Source organism: Trichosurus vulpecula, chromosome 1, assembly GCF_011100635.1.
Source record: "Trichosurus vulpecula isolate mTriVul1 chromosome 1, mTriVul1.pri, whole genome shotgun sequence".
Lineage (NCBI taxonomy): Eukaryota > Metazoa > Chordata > Mammalia > Diprotodontia > Phalangeridae > Trichosurus > Trichosurus vulpecula.
Genome location: NC_050573.1, coordinates 259,782,695 through 259,798,620, shown reverse-complemented (window position 1 = coordinate 259,798,620; position 15,926 = coordinate 259,782,695). Strand labels below are relative to the sequence as shown.

Here is a 15,926-nt window from a genome sequence, read left to right as displayed (position 1 = left end):
AGAACAAGGCCTGCAGGTGCTTGTCCCACCCTTCATAAATCTTAGCAGGGATGTCTAGCTCTCTTCTTTAGCATAATTGGTACCCACAGGTCACCAAAAGTAAATAGAATTTAATCTCATTGGGAAATGAAATGTTTGAACTTGTATGTGTGTTCTAGATAAATTGAAGTTTACCTCTTTAAGTACCAATCGTTTTTTATGGCAATCCTTCTAAAATGTATTATACTCTTGTTTTTTAATCAGTGTTTTAAACTTAATTTAACCTTTTGTTATTAAACTCATAAAAATACCTTAGATTACACTTTATTGTTCTTTAAATGCTGCCACATGCAATATATAACTTTACTGTATTCTTGTAGTGATGATATGAAGTCTGTAGAGAAGATGGGGTCCTCATTTCACAGATGAAGAATCTGTAAACCAGAAAGATTAAACATCTTGTAGATAGTAAATAGAACTTACACCCAAATCTCCTCATTCTTAGCCGTAATTTGCAGGTTGTATATACCTATTTATGTACAACAGGCAGGTGGCACAGCGGATAGAGGGTTGCACTTGGACGTCAGAAGGCCTGTGTTCAAATCCTCCCTCGCACACCTACTAGCTTTGTGATGCTGGACGAGTCCCTGAACCACTCGGCTTCAGTTTCTCCAGCTGTAAAATAGGGATAATACTTGTACAACCTCTTTCACAGACTATTTTGAGGACAATTATTTTGCCATCTTTAAAAAGCTACAAGTTATGATCTCAGCTTTAATTTAGCGCACACTTTCTGGTGATTGCTCAGATTTTTTCCTCCTTTGGGTTTCTCAGCTTTCTTCCTGAGAGGTGAGGTTGCCAGATGAGAAGTGTTATTGTGATATGACATGATATAATCATAATGATCCAAGTCACTCCCTGGTAGGCTAATCCCCCCTACAGCATCCCCAGTGATTAGCCTCTCTCTGTGGCAGAGACATCACTAACTAAAGACTATGGCTATTGTATTTTCATTGGTCCTTTGGAGCCAAGCAAAGTCAGTCCCTCTTCCAATGATAACTCTTCATGTGTATGAAAATTGCCATCATGGCTCCCCCAGATCCTTCATTTTTAGGGTAAGCATTTCTATCTGCTTTCTTCAATTATTACCTTTCTCTTTCTTGACGTTGTACTTAATGCAGCTTGACATTATGTTAGCTTTTCTTTCCCCATAAGCCAAGTCAGGCTGTTCATTGGGTATAGAGACCAAAAAACCTACCTAAATGATCCACTCTGTAGTAATATCTCACCCCATTCTGTAGTTGTTTTTTTTTTTAAATTGGTTTTCTAAATCTTAATATGAGAAGCTGACAAATGTATAAATGTGAAAGATCTGTACATACATGATATCTTCTTACTGACTGTCTTACCTAGAAATAATATATTTTGGAAATATATTCCAAGTATATTTGGAAATGATATGGTTTCAGAATAATTTAATTATGTATGAGGCACATAAAAGGATGAAATTATTCTAACATAATAAAAACTAATGGTAATGTCAGAATTGTAATAAATTTTAACTTTACTTAATTAAAAGTAAGCAATGACTTTTTCTTTTAAGCTAATCAGTTATTGGATGATTTAATAGATTTTCAGTGCCATAGTATTTGTTCCTAAAAAACATATTCAAGTGCTTTTCTTGCTTTTGTCTTTTTAAGGTTATATAGGTCTATAGGAGAGTATGATGTTCTTCGTGGCATCTTCAGTGGTGAAATTAAAACGAAGCAAGTAACACAGAATGCATTATTAGCAGAAGCCAAAAGTGACTATTCTGAAGCTGCTAAACAATATAATGAGGTAAAATGAATCAATTGCAAATGCCTTTTTCAAAAGGAGAAGCTATGATCATTAGTTTGAGATTTTAGAGCTCTCAAATCCCTTTGTTTAAAATTTTCTCCTTGGATTTAATCTGTAGTTTAATAGTAGAAATTGGCTTTGGGATAACCAAATTCACATTTATTGCCCTAGCATCATTTATTCCTTAAAACAAATTTTTAATCAGGGATTAGGGACCAAAACTCAAAAAATTCTTTGTGCCTTTAAAAAATTGTCAATAATTAACATGAAATTATATAATTTTTTCTTTAAAATTTAGGCTAAATTATAATTATATAAGTTCTATGGTAGTTGTATGTTCAAATGGAAGAATTTTAGAGCTGAAAGTGACTTTGAAGATTCTATCCTTTCCTCTCCTGCCCTGTTTGCCTATTGGAACAACATATTCAAACCATCCTAAACAAAATGAAAATTTCTCTTTTCTTCAGAGACCACCAAAAGAAATTCCACAGCCTTTCTTAGAAAGCGATTGTAATGGTTCACAGCTATCGCTATTAGGGAATTATTTTCTTATGTTAAATCTAAATTGTTCATTTAGTCCTTTTCAGATGCTTAATCACAGTATAGAAATGACTAGGTTCTTGAAGTTGTTTTTGGAACACAAGCCCTGGCAGGTCCCAGCCACTGAGGCTGCGTGCTTTCCAAGAACCAACCTAGCTAAGAATGGAGAGGCTCACTACCAGTGGGTAATGCTGTGACATCCCATGAAACAAAGTACAAAATTGCCCTTGGTTTTGTGTGGTCTTTCCTTGCTTCTGCTGTAATAATAGCAGAATACTAGAAAAGGAGGAGATGAGACAGATGGTGCTAAGAATCCCACAGTTTTTAGATTGTCTGCAAAAATTAACTTAGCTGCTGTTACTGTAATGTGAGGTCCTTCTTCAGTGAACTGAAAGTCCTAGAGTACCTGAAACAACACCGATGTTCTCACTATAAATGAAACCAGAAGATTAAAAGATGCTGAGTTAAGCTCAATGGAAAGGATACCTCACAGGTGTTCTTTGGAGAGGCAAATAAAGGAGTTAGCGGAGTTGATTTTATCATTCATCTAAAAGCAACAAGAAATACAATTTCAGTATATATTTGGTGATTTTGTAATGCTTGCTCAATGTAAGCATTTGCAGGAAGATCAGGGTAAAAATAGTTGGACCAGCATCTGTTGCAGAGGATGAGAGGGAGAAATTGTACCCTGAATTTGATGAAATGCTCCAAATTAAATCAATTCTTCTTTAATACTCAATAATTTCAATGCAAATGTAGGCAATGTGGAGAACAATAGTCAGCAAGCATTCATTAAATGATTGCCTTGCACTCTTAAGTTCTGAGAAAAAAAACTTAAAACTGCCTCAGGCAGATCTGTTTGATCTCTGCCAGTAGGAGAGACATAGCAGCTCTTAGGACCACCAAGTTAGAGAATCTACTTGTCTGTAAGTTCTTACAGTAAATAATCATATAAAAACATGCTTCATATTATTAATAGTAATAGAAATGAACACTAGCACAATTCTGCAAAGCAGCAGTGAAGAAAGAATGGTACTTTAAGATCTCAGATTCTTTTATAAAGCAGTAATTATCCAAACTTTTGATGCTAGCTGAAAATTAAACAGAAACAGATATTGATTGGTGGGAAAACAAAAAAATTTAAAATAATAAAAATAATCAAACTCAATAACTTCTTCAGTCACCCTGAGAACATAATAAGGAAAGCAGTCCCTGTTTGACAAGACCTGAGAAAATGAGGAAATTGCCAGATACTAGGCTTGGTCCAGCATCTTGTACCTTATGCCCCAATAAGCTTAACATGGATACATACAGCTTGAGTATAAAAGAGTACATCATGAAAAAAAAAGTTTGTAGTGAATGAGATTAGGTACTGTTCCCAACTCGGGGGAAAATATTGAATTAAACCAGGGATAGAGGCAAACATGAAAGATAAATAGCTAGTTTTGGTTATATGAAATTGAGAAACTTTTTCTAAAATAAGCAAAAATGTTGAAATCTTGGCTGACTCAAGGCCTTGGATTCAAATCCTCTCTTTGATCCTTTTTTGTGGAATGTTGGATAGATCACATAATCATTCTAGGATTCAGATTCCCCTTCTGTAAAATTAACAATTAGAGTAGATGGCCTTTGAGGTCCAGCTCTAGACTGTCAGATATCCAGTACAATGCCTGGCACATGGTGGCCTCTTAATAAATGTTTAACTATCTGAGATACCTAGGGAATCAACGCAAATATGTAAGAGCCATTCCCCAAGGGATGAGTGGTCAAAGGATATAAACAATTTCCAAATGAAGAATTGCAAACTATTAACTATGTGAAAGATTGCAGTAGATGACCAAGAATATGATAAATGCAAGTTATCATAAGCTGCATGACTTTACCTCATATTGAACAAATTCACAAAGAAGACAAAAGGTAGAAATAGAGTTTATAGGAGGATAAATACAGTAACACATTATTGGTAGAGCTGTGAATTGCCTAACTCCTCTGAAAGGCAATTTGAAATTATGCTAAAAAGTGACAAATATATATTCCCTTTAACCTGATATCTCCCTGCTAGTCATAAACCCCAGGAAGGTCAAAAACAGAAAGAAAAAATGTATACCAAAATAGTGATGGCACTTTTTGAGGTAGGCAAGAACTGGAAACAAAGTAAGTGTTTGTCAGGAGGTGGATAAACAAATTCTGGTAGATGAATGTAACAAAATATTGCTGTTCTGTAAGAAATGACAAATAAGAATTAAGAGAATTTACTCCGCATCATGAACTAAACAGAACAAGGAAAAAAACATAAATGGGGGGGAAAACCACAAAACTGAGCACTGTAGGTTTGACTGGAGAAGAGTTGAGAAAATATACTTCCCTTCATTGCAGAGGTGGGAGACTCATTGTGGAATATTGGCACATAGTGTCAGATTCATTTGATAAGTTGGTTAGTTTTATTTTTTTTATTTTATTTTTTGTAACAAAGGGTGGCTCTCTGGCAGACGGATATATTTGGAGAGATAGGTGATGTAAAAACAAAAGACATCAATAAAATAATATTTTTTATTAATAAAAGAAGGAAAAATTTTTTAAAACCTTGAAGTTTTACGTCACAAATTTTCAAATTAGTAAGGAAGACAAAATGAGAACAATCTTTTAAAAAGTCTTCTATTTATCTACATGTATTCATTATCTCTCCCTTCCACTACCCCTGTCAAACAATAAGCAAGAAATAAATTCATTGTTAAAAGAAACCCCCATATATGAGATCACAGATCCATCCAAGTATCAACATTTTTCATACTTGAGTTTTACAATTTAATTCTGTGCCCTCTTGTAACAAAATGGATGTGGCCAATGATTGGCCACTCTCCTCTACAGAACATGTATTTATATAATCATACAATGTTAGTCTTAACTTCCTTTTTAGTCTGAGTTCTTTTTCTTATTTCTGTTTCTTTCATCATAATAATCATGGTATACTGGAAGGAGCCAGATCTTCGTAGTTCTTAGCGTCTGGACTTCCAATCCTAGTATTGTAGTTCAAAGCCCTTTCCACAGCTTCAGTCAACAAGTATTTTTTAAGCCCCTACTATATGCCAGGTCACTGTTCTGCGCGCTAGCCATACCAAGGGCAAATGACAATCTTGCTTTCAAGGAGTTAACATTCTGTGCTGGCTTCTTCCCTGAATCCTTATTTATTGCCACCACATGCTTTTATAGCTGTGAATAGAAGAATTGCTTGTAGCAGTCTAGCAAAAATTGAATTAATATTAAGTACAATGGCAGTATTACCTTAGAGCATCTGCTAATTATATTTGATTTTTAAAAAATAGCAAAACATTGCTAGCACTGACTGTGAACATAAATCTTTTTGCCGTTCTTTTCTCTACTTTTTCTATCATAGCGGGGCAGTTTTTCTTTTTCCATATGTAGCGTTAATATTTATAGTATAACTTTAGAACTGAAAGGTCTTTTGAAATTACTGAATCCAACTACTCTTTCCCAAAACAAGGAAGCTAAAACCAAAACATTTTTGTTTCTGACTGTTCCTTTCTTTTTAAGTGCCATATTTCTGATTTTTTTCCAAGGTTAACTCTTAAGAACTTGTTAAATATTTGTGAATAGGTTGTGGAATTCTTAAAATTTCCCAGTATTGGACAGCACTGGTAACTCCTCCAAAAAGTCTAAGCTACTTGGTTAGCATTCTTTCAGTACATATGTGGCAAAAGGTCCTTTTTTCTCTTTCCTTCCTTCTTTCTTTTCTTCTTTCTTTCTTTTTTTTTTTTTTTGGTTTATGTTTTTTGTTTTGTTGTTTTTCACTCAAAATCACAGTCTCCCAGGTTGTTGTTCAAGTTTCTTTAGGCATGAGAATGCATTTACATGTGAATGGTCCTACCAGTGCCAATATCTTTTTTTATACTTATCCTTAAATTTTCTGTAATTATCTTGGCAACTTTCTTTTCCTAGGCTTTAAATACTCAAGAGTGGTTAGAGGGTGAACCTACAGAAGCTGAAAAGGATTTTTGGGAACTTGCATCTCTTGAATGTTATAATCACCTCACTGAATGGAAGTCATTGGAGTATTGTTCAACCATCAGTGTCGATAGTGTAAATCCTCCAGACCTTAGCAAAATATGGAGTGAGCCATTTTATCAGGTTTGCAAAGCTTCCTTTTAAAAGACGACTGAAATATAGTTAATACTTAAATTTGAAGATTCTGAATCCATTATTAAATTTTCAAATCATTTATTTCTACAAAATTATTACATTCTGTGACTAATGAAAATGATAAAGCTTTTTATTTGGGAATGTATAAAATAGCCTTCTTTAGTGTACTGAACCAACCTAACTCTTTATACCTTCTTCTTAGTCCTTTCTACATAGGTGAAATTAACTTTAAAATTAGAGTCTTTCCATGCTTGCTATGATTGTGCACTGATTTTTCTATTGCTTCTAATGTCACAAACAAATTGTCCTTGAAGACTAGTGGTAAACATCATTTGCCACCATGTGCATGAAATGATAATATTCAGGTTCAGCTACTTCAGTTATTTTCCTTGGGGTTCTTGTTAGCTATCATTTTTGTTTCTCTTTGTACATCTTAATTTGCATGGACCGTCCAAACTAAGCTGGCAAGGGAAGTTGTTTCTGCATGGTTGTGGCAATTATTGGTCATTTATGGTGAAATAAGCAGGGCCTTTAAAATTTTGCCACTTTTTAAAAACAGGTATTTGAATTACTAAAGAAAATCATTTAATCTTCAGACCTTTACCTGAGATACTGTCAGGAACTAAATACTGACTATGCCCACAGGTGTATGTTATTAATTTCAGAGAGATTTTCTTTTCTTTAGGAAACTTATCTACCATACATGATTCGCAGCAAGTTAAAGTTACTGCTTCAGGGTGCCAGTGACCAGTCACTTTTAACATTCATCGATGACGCTATGAAGAAAGAATTCCAGAAGACACTCATAGAAGTTCACTATAGCCAGGAATTGAGTCTTCTTTACATTTTGCAGGATGACCTTGACAGAGCAAAATATTATATTGAAAATAGCATTCAGATTTTTATGCAGGTAATACAAATATATTTTAATGTGCTGTTTAAAAATACTAATAATTGTCATTAACTCCCACCAAAAATATTTCATTGATAAATATTCATCCTTATTTCTTTAACATTAATTTTTTCCTTTTATTTCCTCCCTTTTCACTTGTTTCTTTCTTTTTGTTCTTTCCCCTTTATACTTAAATTCATTTTTGTTCTTTTTTCTTTATCAGTTAGTTCCTATGTTCCTGACTTCTTCAGAATCCTTTAAAACATCTACTTGCCATCTGCATTCAGAGCAGCTGTGTAGAGGACAGTTCTCTGTAGAATAAGATAGATGGAACTTTTATTCTGTTTCCATTCCTCCTTTCTTTTTAATATTTTCCTTATCTGCCCAATTTTATGTGCATTATCTTTCTCTACTTTCTCCACTTGGAGTCCTATGTGTAGGTAGCTACTAGGCTTAGAAGCTGATTCTTTAAAAAAAATTAGATTGATCAAAATCAGTTATTTATTAATTGCTTATTATTTGCCAGGCACTGAGCAAGCAACAATTCCTACTCATAATGAGCTTATGTTCAGTGGGGGAGACAACAAGTGTGTAATAAACATATATAGCATCAAGATAAAGTTATTAAATATACATTTTTTTAAAATCTGAAAGTTGTTTGTTAACTAGGCACATGAAAGCTTTTTTAACATACACAGATTCTGTATATCTAGATGTAGACGATTCATGAATTTTCATATTTTAAGAGAGCATGTTGAATTTTTAATACTATGATTTGTGTTATGTAAATACTTTTCTCTCTAGAATTATTCCAGTATTGATGCTCTTTTACACCAAAGTAGACTAACCAAACTACAGTCTGTGCAAGCTTTAATAGAAATTCAAGATTTTATCAGCTTTATGAGTAAAAAAGGTAATTTTTTTCTTATTGTCTTTTTCTGTATAATTACATTTTGGGGAATTTGACATTTTGCTAGTAGAAAATGTATTTATTATGTTCATAGTGAAATCTGTGCAATATGTTTCATTTTATAACAGTAGGTTTATTGTACTTTTAATAGTTAAAATTTTGAAGTAATGAATCAAAATTTTAAGATTTCAAAAATAATTTTCAGATTGTTGATGCAGTATCCTGTTCTTGTATTTAACTTTTTATTATTTGTACAAAACTGTACAAATTTGAAAATTACTTAGTAGCCATTTAACCAGTTTCTCTGCTTCTACATGTCTATCCCTTTCTCTGTGTCCTGCACAGGCCTGCAGATGAGGCTTCATGCACAAGTCCGATCATATTACTGTACCTGTTCTCAAATACTTTCAGTGCCCACCCATTTCCTATCAAAGTACACGTTCCTCGGTATAGCACTTTAGGTCCTATAATCTAGTTTTAATCTACCTTTCTTTTATTTTATACTTCTTCCCTTCATATGTTCCATGTAATTGAACTTACGATTAGACTAGTTACTATTTTATGAACATGTTTCCTCCATGCTTTTTTACTCTCTTTTATCTCCCCCTATTCTCCCCCTCATCTAAGTCTCTACCTGTTGAAATCCTATTTATCCAGTAAAAGCAGCAACTAGAGCTTTGAATATTAATTATGAATAGTTTAGGCTTAATGAGAATTATTACTATGGAGGAGAAAATCATTCAATACATGCACTCAACATCCCATTATACATTTATTTCCATTCCAGCTTTTCTTTCGTACTAGAGAAATATTGACACCGTATCATTCTTTTAACTATTCCTATTTCTTCTTTCTTCAAACAGTTAAATTTTTTAAAAAGCCAAAACAAACCGTTTGTTAACTTTGAATATTCATTTGTTCAAGAAAAAACAGGTTTTTCCCTTTTCAAGCCAAGAAATTTAAACTAGGTTTATTTTTTTATTGGTGTTGACCACCACTTTGTTAATTGATGCTTGGCATTGGGTTATGGGTGTAGTTATCCTTTAAAATTATTTTTAGGTAATTTATCATCTCAAGCTCCCCTTAAGAGACTTCTGCGAATCTGGACAAACAGATATCCAGATGCTAAAATGGACCCAATGAACATCTGGGATGACATCATTACAAATCGGTAAGATGAGATGGTCAAAGAATTAACTAAAGATTATTTTCTAAACTCTCCAAGCTACTTTTTTTTTTAACACTGTACAGAAATCTCAGGTTTGATTAAAATATAGGTGTCCCTTATTGTGCAGATCTTATGTATTTTTTCTTCTAAGAGAAATTTTCATTTTTGAGTTATACATTTTGGCTCCCTAACATGCCAACCTACACCCTCTTTTCTCCCCTTCTCCCTCCCTCCCCTCAGAAGCCTAAGTAAAGAAAGCAAGTGCTTCACCACAATGTTGAAGCTTCTGCCGAATCCCTTGCATCTGGATCCTGGCTTTACACAGGGTTTTGAAAGTGAAGCTGTTTCTGGCAGTGGCAGCATCAGTGAGTAGAATACATAAGAGGAGCTGTATTTGCAGCAGCAGCACATGTACTTCCTTGTTAGCCTCCACCTCCCTCTGCCTCTCCATACTACATTTTAGGTAACAGAATTGAACCAAGGAAACCTCTACCAATTATTATATAATGCCTTCTCATTCAATTATTGGGATTAGAATTATATAACCAGTAAGCGCTGAATATAGACAAGATGATATACCTTCACACTTCCATCAGAGCAACCAGTTCCAATTAAGAGAAAAAAACAAACACCAAACGGGCCCACGGAGAAGATCACCTCTTTTGTGTTTGGGTCTTTTTCTTTGTATTCCTGCTAATTTCTTAGTGTTTAGCCGTCCGGTTCTTTAATCATGTATTCTAACTCTTCAGTTCATTCATTTGAGTTCTGTAATTAAAATAGGACTCTACACTGAAATCAAAGAAATAGCCCAATAACAACATCTACAAAAATCCTTTTGCATTTTAATTATGATAAATGCACAAGTAATGTCATGGATGTAGCTTATTTGCTTTTATCAAGTGGTCGCAACCTGAAAATGCTTTCTTTTGTAAGAGTTGAATGTGTTGAGCTTTTAAGCATTAAAAGAGTTTAATGTCTCTTGCTTAAAGGGAATATGCATTTTATGCTTTGCTAGGATCTTCTGTATTCTGTTGTTATAGGCTAAAAAATGAGTGCTGGGGGAATACTCTTTGACTTAACACAAGGACTAACAGATTCGTTAAAATATAAAATTGTGAGTTCACATTCATTATCCTGTGAGAATGGAGGCAGCAGGTGGTATACAGAAAGTTCTCACTTTACACAACTTTGTATTATGCAAATTCAACTTTATGTAAAGAATTTTGATTCATATACCCCACCCCCACCCCGAAAAAAAGAAACCCTCCAAGTGAAAACAGAAGAACAGACTGGGAGAGACCATTGCCAGGCTGGGTTGGGGCTTGGCCTGAGACCGTGGAAAGAGGAGACCTTTGCCCAGCTCTGCCCACCCACCCACCTGTGTATCTGGCCCCCTTGTGTCTATCTTCTGTCCATCTGTGCTCAGGTACATGCATGTCTGTCCCTGGCCCCTGCATGTCATCTATCCTTTATGACTCTGTCTGTGTCTGGTGCCCCCACCCCATACCCCCACCATGTGTTCTTGCTCTCAGTTCCAGCCAGGCCCCACGTGGCTGGCCTCAGTCCCCTATGTGTTCTTCCTGCTCTCGCTTTTCCATCCTCAGCCTCGATGTGTCTTTGAACTGTGTCCTAGTTCCCTCCTTCCATGGGCATGTGGCACCCTTCCTGCCTTTCCTCACATCCATGGGCAAATTCACATTATATGAAAATCACTTTATGTAAAGGTCTGCAGACTTGTCCATTTACCTAGAGTGAGAACTGTCTGTATTTTACTAAATCCTTTATCTATGAGAAAGACTGCAGTGCAACAGTGATTTTTAAAGATTTGGACCCTTGAAATGAAAGCCAAGTTTGTAACACTATTGGTCGAAATCTTAAAAATGATAAATCTTACCAATGGGAATTCTGAGGCTCTGATTCCTTGGTACCTGCATGATTGTATTAGATTAGGAAAAACTGAAAACTTTGGTTCCTTTCATGGATCTATGTTATTTTTTCCTTTTCCTTGTGTAGATGTTTCTTTCTTAACAAAATTCAGGAGAAGCTTAGTTGTCTCCAACTTGATGATAGTATGGAAGTGGATGGAAATTTCAATGACAAGATGGAAGTGGAGAAGCAAGAAGAAGACATTTACTCAATGATTAGAAGCTGCAAGTTTTCCATGAAAATGAAGATGATAGAGAGTGCCAGAAAGCAGGTACTTGCCTTCTTTGGTTTCTTGACTACATTATGGAATTCCAGAAACCAGTTACATTTGGCTTTAAATTTTTTGTTTTTAAGGTTGGGAGTGTGTGTATGGTTTTTTTTAAAAATAAGATAATTTTCTATAGAGCTTTCCTTTTTACCGTTTTCTAAACTTCACCAGTCTCTAAAAAGAACATAAGGTACCAAAGCCCCTACTTTTCTTGATCTCCAAACCTGCTTCAGCCTCCTTGGGTTGAAAGCTTCTCAAATACAATCTCTAATTACATTTCTTCTCCTTTTTCTGTTGTAACTGTCTTGAAACTCCCCTTTTCACTTTTTGCCCTTGCTGTTCTTTGCTACACTCTATGAGAGTATGTCTATTAGAATTTATTCCCAAAGGGATTGAGTGGAATGCAGAAATACCAAGAATAAGTTTCTAGGTAATTGAAAGGTCATAGAAAAGAGTTAGTGAAACAGTTGAATTGAACACTAATCTTGGTGGCAGGAAGAGATGGGTTCAAGCCCTGCTCCTGACACATTCAGGCTTTCTGACCCTGCTTTATGACATCATTAGCTCTCAAGAATTCAATTCTGATCCCTATGTAAATGATATTCAGGTCTATTTATTCAACTCTTACCTCTCACCTGACCTTCAGACTTGCATTTCCAGCTGCCTATTAGACATCTTAAAGTGGATGTTTTGAGATATCTTTGACCCAAAACATCCCAAATTGAACTCATTGTCTTTTCCCCCAAAACCTCCCCTCTTTTGAGGGTACCACCGTTCTCTTCAATCACTCAGTCTCACAACCTAGGTGTCATCCTTACCTCCTCACTCTCACTCCTCCCCCCCCATCCCGTCAGTTGCCAAGTCTTGTAGATTCTGCCTTCATAACACCTCACATATATGTCCCCCTTCTCTCTGACATGGTGCCACCCTGGTTCAGGTCCTCATAATCTCACATCTGGGCCATTGCTGTAGCCTGTTAGTTGGTGTCTCTGCCTCCTATCCCTACTTCAGTCCATCCTCTAGTCACCTGTGAAATTTATTTTCCTTAAGCACAGATTTGACCTTATCACCTCCGTATTTAGTAAACTTCAGTGGCTTCTTATTACCAGCATCTAATATAAAATCTTCTGTTTGGAACTAAAAGCCCTTTATTACCTGGTACCCCTCCTACATCTCTAGTCTTCTTACACTTTACTGTCCCCCAGGTACTCTTCAATCCGGTGGTACTTGCCTCCTCAGTCTCCTTTCTGCTCCTCACACAAGACAGTCCATCTCCTGACTCCATGTATTTTCACTGGCTGTCCCCCATGTCTGGGATTCTTTCCTTCCTCACCTCTATTTCCTGGCTTCCTTCAGGTCCCAGTTAAAATCCTCTATCCTTTACAAGAAGTGTTTCCTGATCCTCCTTAATTTCAGTGCTTTTCACTTTGTTGATTATCTCGTTTATCCTGTATATATGTCATTTGTGTATTGTCTCCCTCATTAGAGTCTGAGCTCCTCCAGAGCAGGGATTGTTTGCCTTTCTTTGTAGCGCTTCTCTTTTGAGAGCATTGAGGCCATGTATCAGACCTACCTTAGTGTCCCTCTTCCACACCTCACGACTCGCTCTGTTTCTTTGCCCAACCTTTCCCCATTCCCTCCAGTGTCAGAGGATTAGGTAGCCCTCTTTATCTTTGCCCTTGATTCCATCTGTTCCCATCCCCTCCTGGACACTGCTGAATCAGAAAACCTTTTCTCTTATATTTAATTATTTCTTCTCTGCCACTTCCTTCCTGTCTGCCTGTAGAGTCTTGTCTCTCCTATCTTAAAAAAATAAAAATTTAAAAACCACCTTCCCATACTTCAAGGTATTATCCTATTTATCTTCTTTTATTGACAAATTTACAAAAAGATTACTCGCTCCTCAGTCCCATGATATCTGAATTTCACATTCTAACATCCACCTTCCTTCATGGTGCTGGCTTTCTCTACATCTTATCCACACCGGACCTCTTGCTGTTTTCCTGTCTCGTCCTATTCTGTCTTTTACCTCTGCCAGTAGACGTGCCCAGGTGTGGCATTGGCTCCATTTCCATGGCCTTATCTCTACCTGTTGACATCCTTTTTTTTCTTTAAGGCCCACTCATATATTGCCTCTTCTTCGATCCCTTCCCTGATTCCTAACTCCCCAGCTGGATCCGTTCTTTAAATCTCACAGGCCCCTCTGACTTCTTCTAGTGTATAATACAGCTGATTATTGTGAATAACGAGTCCTGTCATACTAATTCATACTGCATGTTTCCATTGGACTGGAACCAGTTACCAATTTTACGTGGTTAAAACTTGAAATAGTTTGAATTCGAAGATGTGGTATAATTTTATGGGATCCATTGTTTGCACGGGTTCTGTGAGGAAATGATAGCATTTTTAATTAGCTCCTTCAGCCTTTCACAATTCTTTGCACGTAGTAGTTACTTGTTGTATGGTCATCAAATTGAATTGTTTATATGATGAATTGTAATGATTTTTTGTTTATTTAATAGAACAATTTTTCAGTTGCAATGAAACTGTTAAAGGAACTGCATAGAGAATCTAAAACACGAGAAGACTGGCAGGTGCAGTGGATTCACAGTTACTGTCGGTTCAGCCACAGCCGCAGTCAGACGCAGAGTAGTTCTGAGCAGATTCTCACGGTGCTGAAGACAGTCTCGTTATTATTCGGTATTTATACTCTTCTGCACAAGACCTACCTGTTTTGTTTTTTACATCTCTATGGAATGTAGCTATTCTTTCACATTTCATTTTTTATCTGAGACTTTTCTTTTGTGTTTGTTTTACATGATGTTTGGCAATTAAGAACTAAAACCAGATAAAAATTGGCTTTTCTAGAGAAAAAGAAGAAAATCTGGATCCAAGGGAGCAGGTTCAGGATGACTTTTAGAACCTAAATCTTTATGAAATGAAAATCATAGCATTTTTCCCTTCTTCCTGTGTTGTGGGTCTCATTTTAATATTACTGCTGAGCCCTTAAAACTTCTCAGAAGAAAGTACTGTCAAAACCAAATTCATAACCATTATGTCACCTTTGGTGAATTAACCTCTCCTTTTAGCTTTGGAGTATTTACTAATGTGGCCTGTGGAACAGAGAATGGAAAAATTCCTTTTGCTGTGACTGCCTCCTTTACAACTACTTATGTCCAGTCTTGTAGAATACTCAGTATTATTACTTCTATGTCTGCTCCTACCTGTGCCCCAAATCAATTAATTTGGTAATATTTTCATTTATGATTTTATGTTACTTTTAAGGGATCTTTACAACAAACATAATTTATTACTTAATAACTAGTTTGAGCTGATGAAATGAAAATTGTATTATTTTTGATTTCAGGATGATTTTTAAATTTAAGGGGTTTGTCTATCTGGATTTTGATACAGTTATTGCTGATGGAAAGTTTTTCACTGAAAACCTATCTCAGAAGTAATTTATCAATCAGTATGAAATCGGTCCTTAACTTTTTCTGGAAGGCAACTTTATTTAATATTATCTCATTTTTTTTTAGCCAATCTTATTTTGAGTAGTTCTTTAAAACAATTTCTGTATCTTACAGAATTATTTTAAATTTATGGGATTCATTTGCTTAAAATTTTTTCTTTCTTTTTTGGGGGGGCGGTGTGTGATCCACCAGATGAGAACATATCAAGCTACCTGAGCAAGAATAATCTGACTTCGCGTAATCAGAATATTCTCCTGGGTCGCACTCACAACATTATGGCTGACGCAGTCAGTAGTGAGCCAACTTGTCTTGCCCAAATTGAAGAAGGTAAAGCTAAAAATGTTTTAGAGCTTTCTGGAGCCAGTTCTGAGGATGCGGAGAAGGTAAATAATGGTGGGAAAATGAATGTTTAATGTTTTAATACTGTATAAATGCATGAATTTAACTTGCTTGCTACAATAGAATAGTATATAGGTCAGTGTCACTAAGTGTTTTCTATTGTTGGCCAATCAAAGAGAGCCAGAGTGATTTGGGTTTAAGGCATGGTTCTTAAGAAGAAATCGAGCCCACAAACCCCAAGATATCTTGTGAGGTTTCAACTATCAAAATTTCTATTCCTTTGGGCAGAGCACCCACAGGTAAGGGCATGATACCCTATGGAGACAGAGAAAAAGAGAGAAGAAGAGAAGGAAAGAACTGTATTGCCCAACTGGAACTGGCCAGTTGGGTCATCAGTGGGGCAGCTACTACTATTCACAGGTTGTTGTTTGTCC

At 35.8% G+C, this 15,926-nt stretch overlaps 1 protein-coding gene across 1 annotated transcript in view; it reads left to right on the top strand.

Annotated features, from left to right (window-relative positions):
* The window catches only part of PRKDC (protein kinase, DNA-activated, catalytic subunit), a 167,295-nt gene that overhangs the window by 123,939 nt on the left and 27,430 nt on the right, over window positions 1-15,926 (top strand). Inside the window, exons 64-71 of the mRNA XM_036737168.1 lie at window positions 1,680-1,818; window positions 6,316-6,504; window positions 7,202-7,426; window positions 8,213-8,321; window positions 9,378-9,489; window positions 11,500-11,683; window positions 14,203-14,380; window positions 15,346-15,536. Coding sequence (XP_036593063.1) covers window positions 1,680-1,818; window positions 6,316-6,504; window positions 7,202-7,426; window positions 8,213-8,321; window positions 9,378-9,489; window positions 11,500-11,683; window positions 14,203-14,380; window positions 15,346-15,536 — 1,327 coding nt within the window. The remainder of the gene's footprint in view (window positions 1-1,679; window positions 1,819-6,315; window positions 6,505-7,201; window positions 7,427-8,212; window positions 8,322-9,377; window positions 9,490-11,499; window positions 11,684-14,202; window positions 14,381-15,345; window positions 15,537-15,926) is intronic.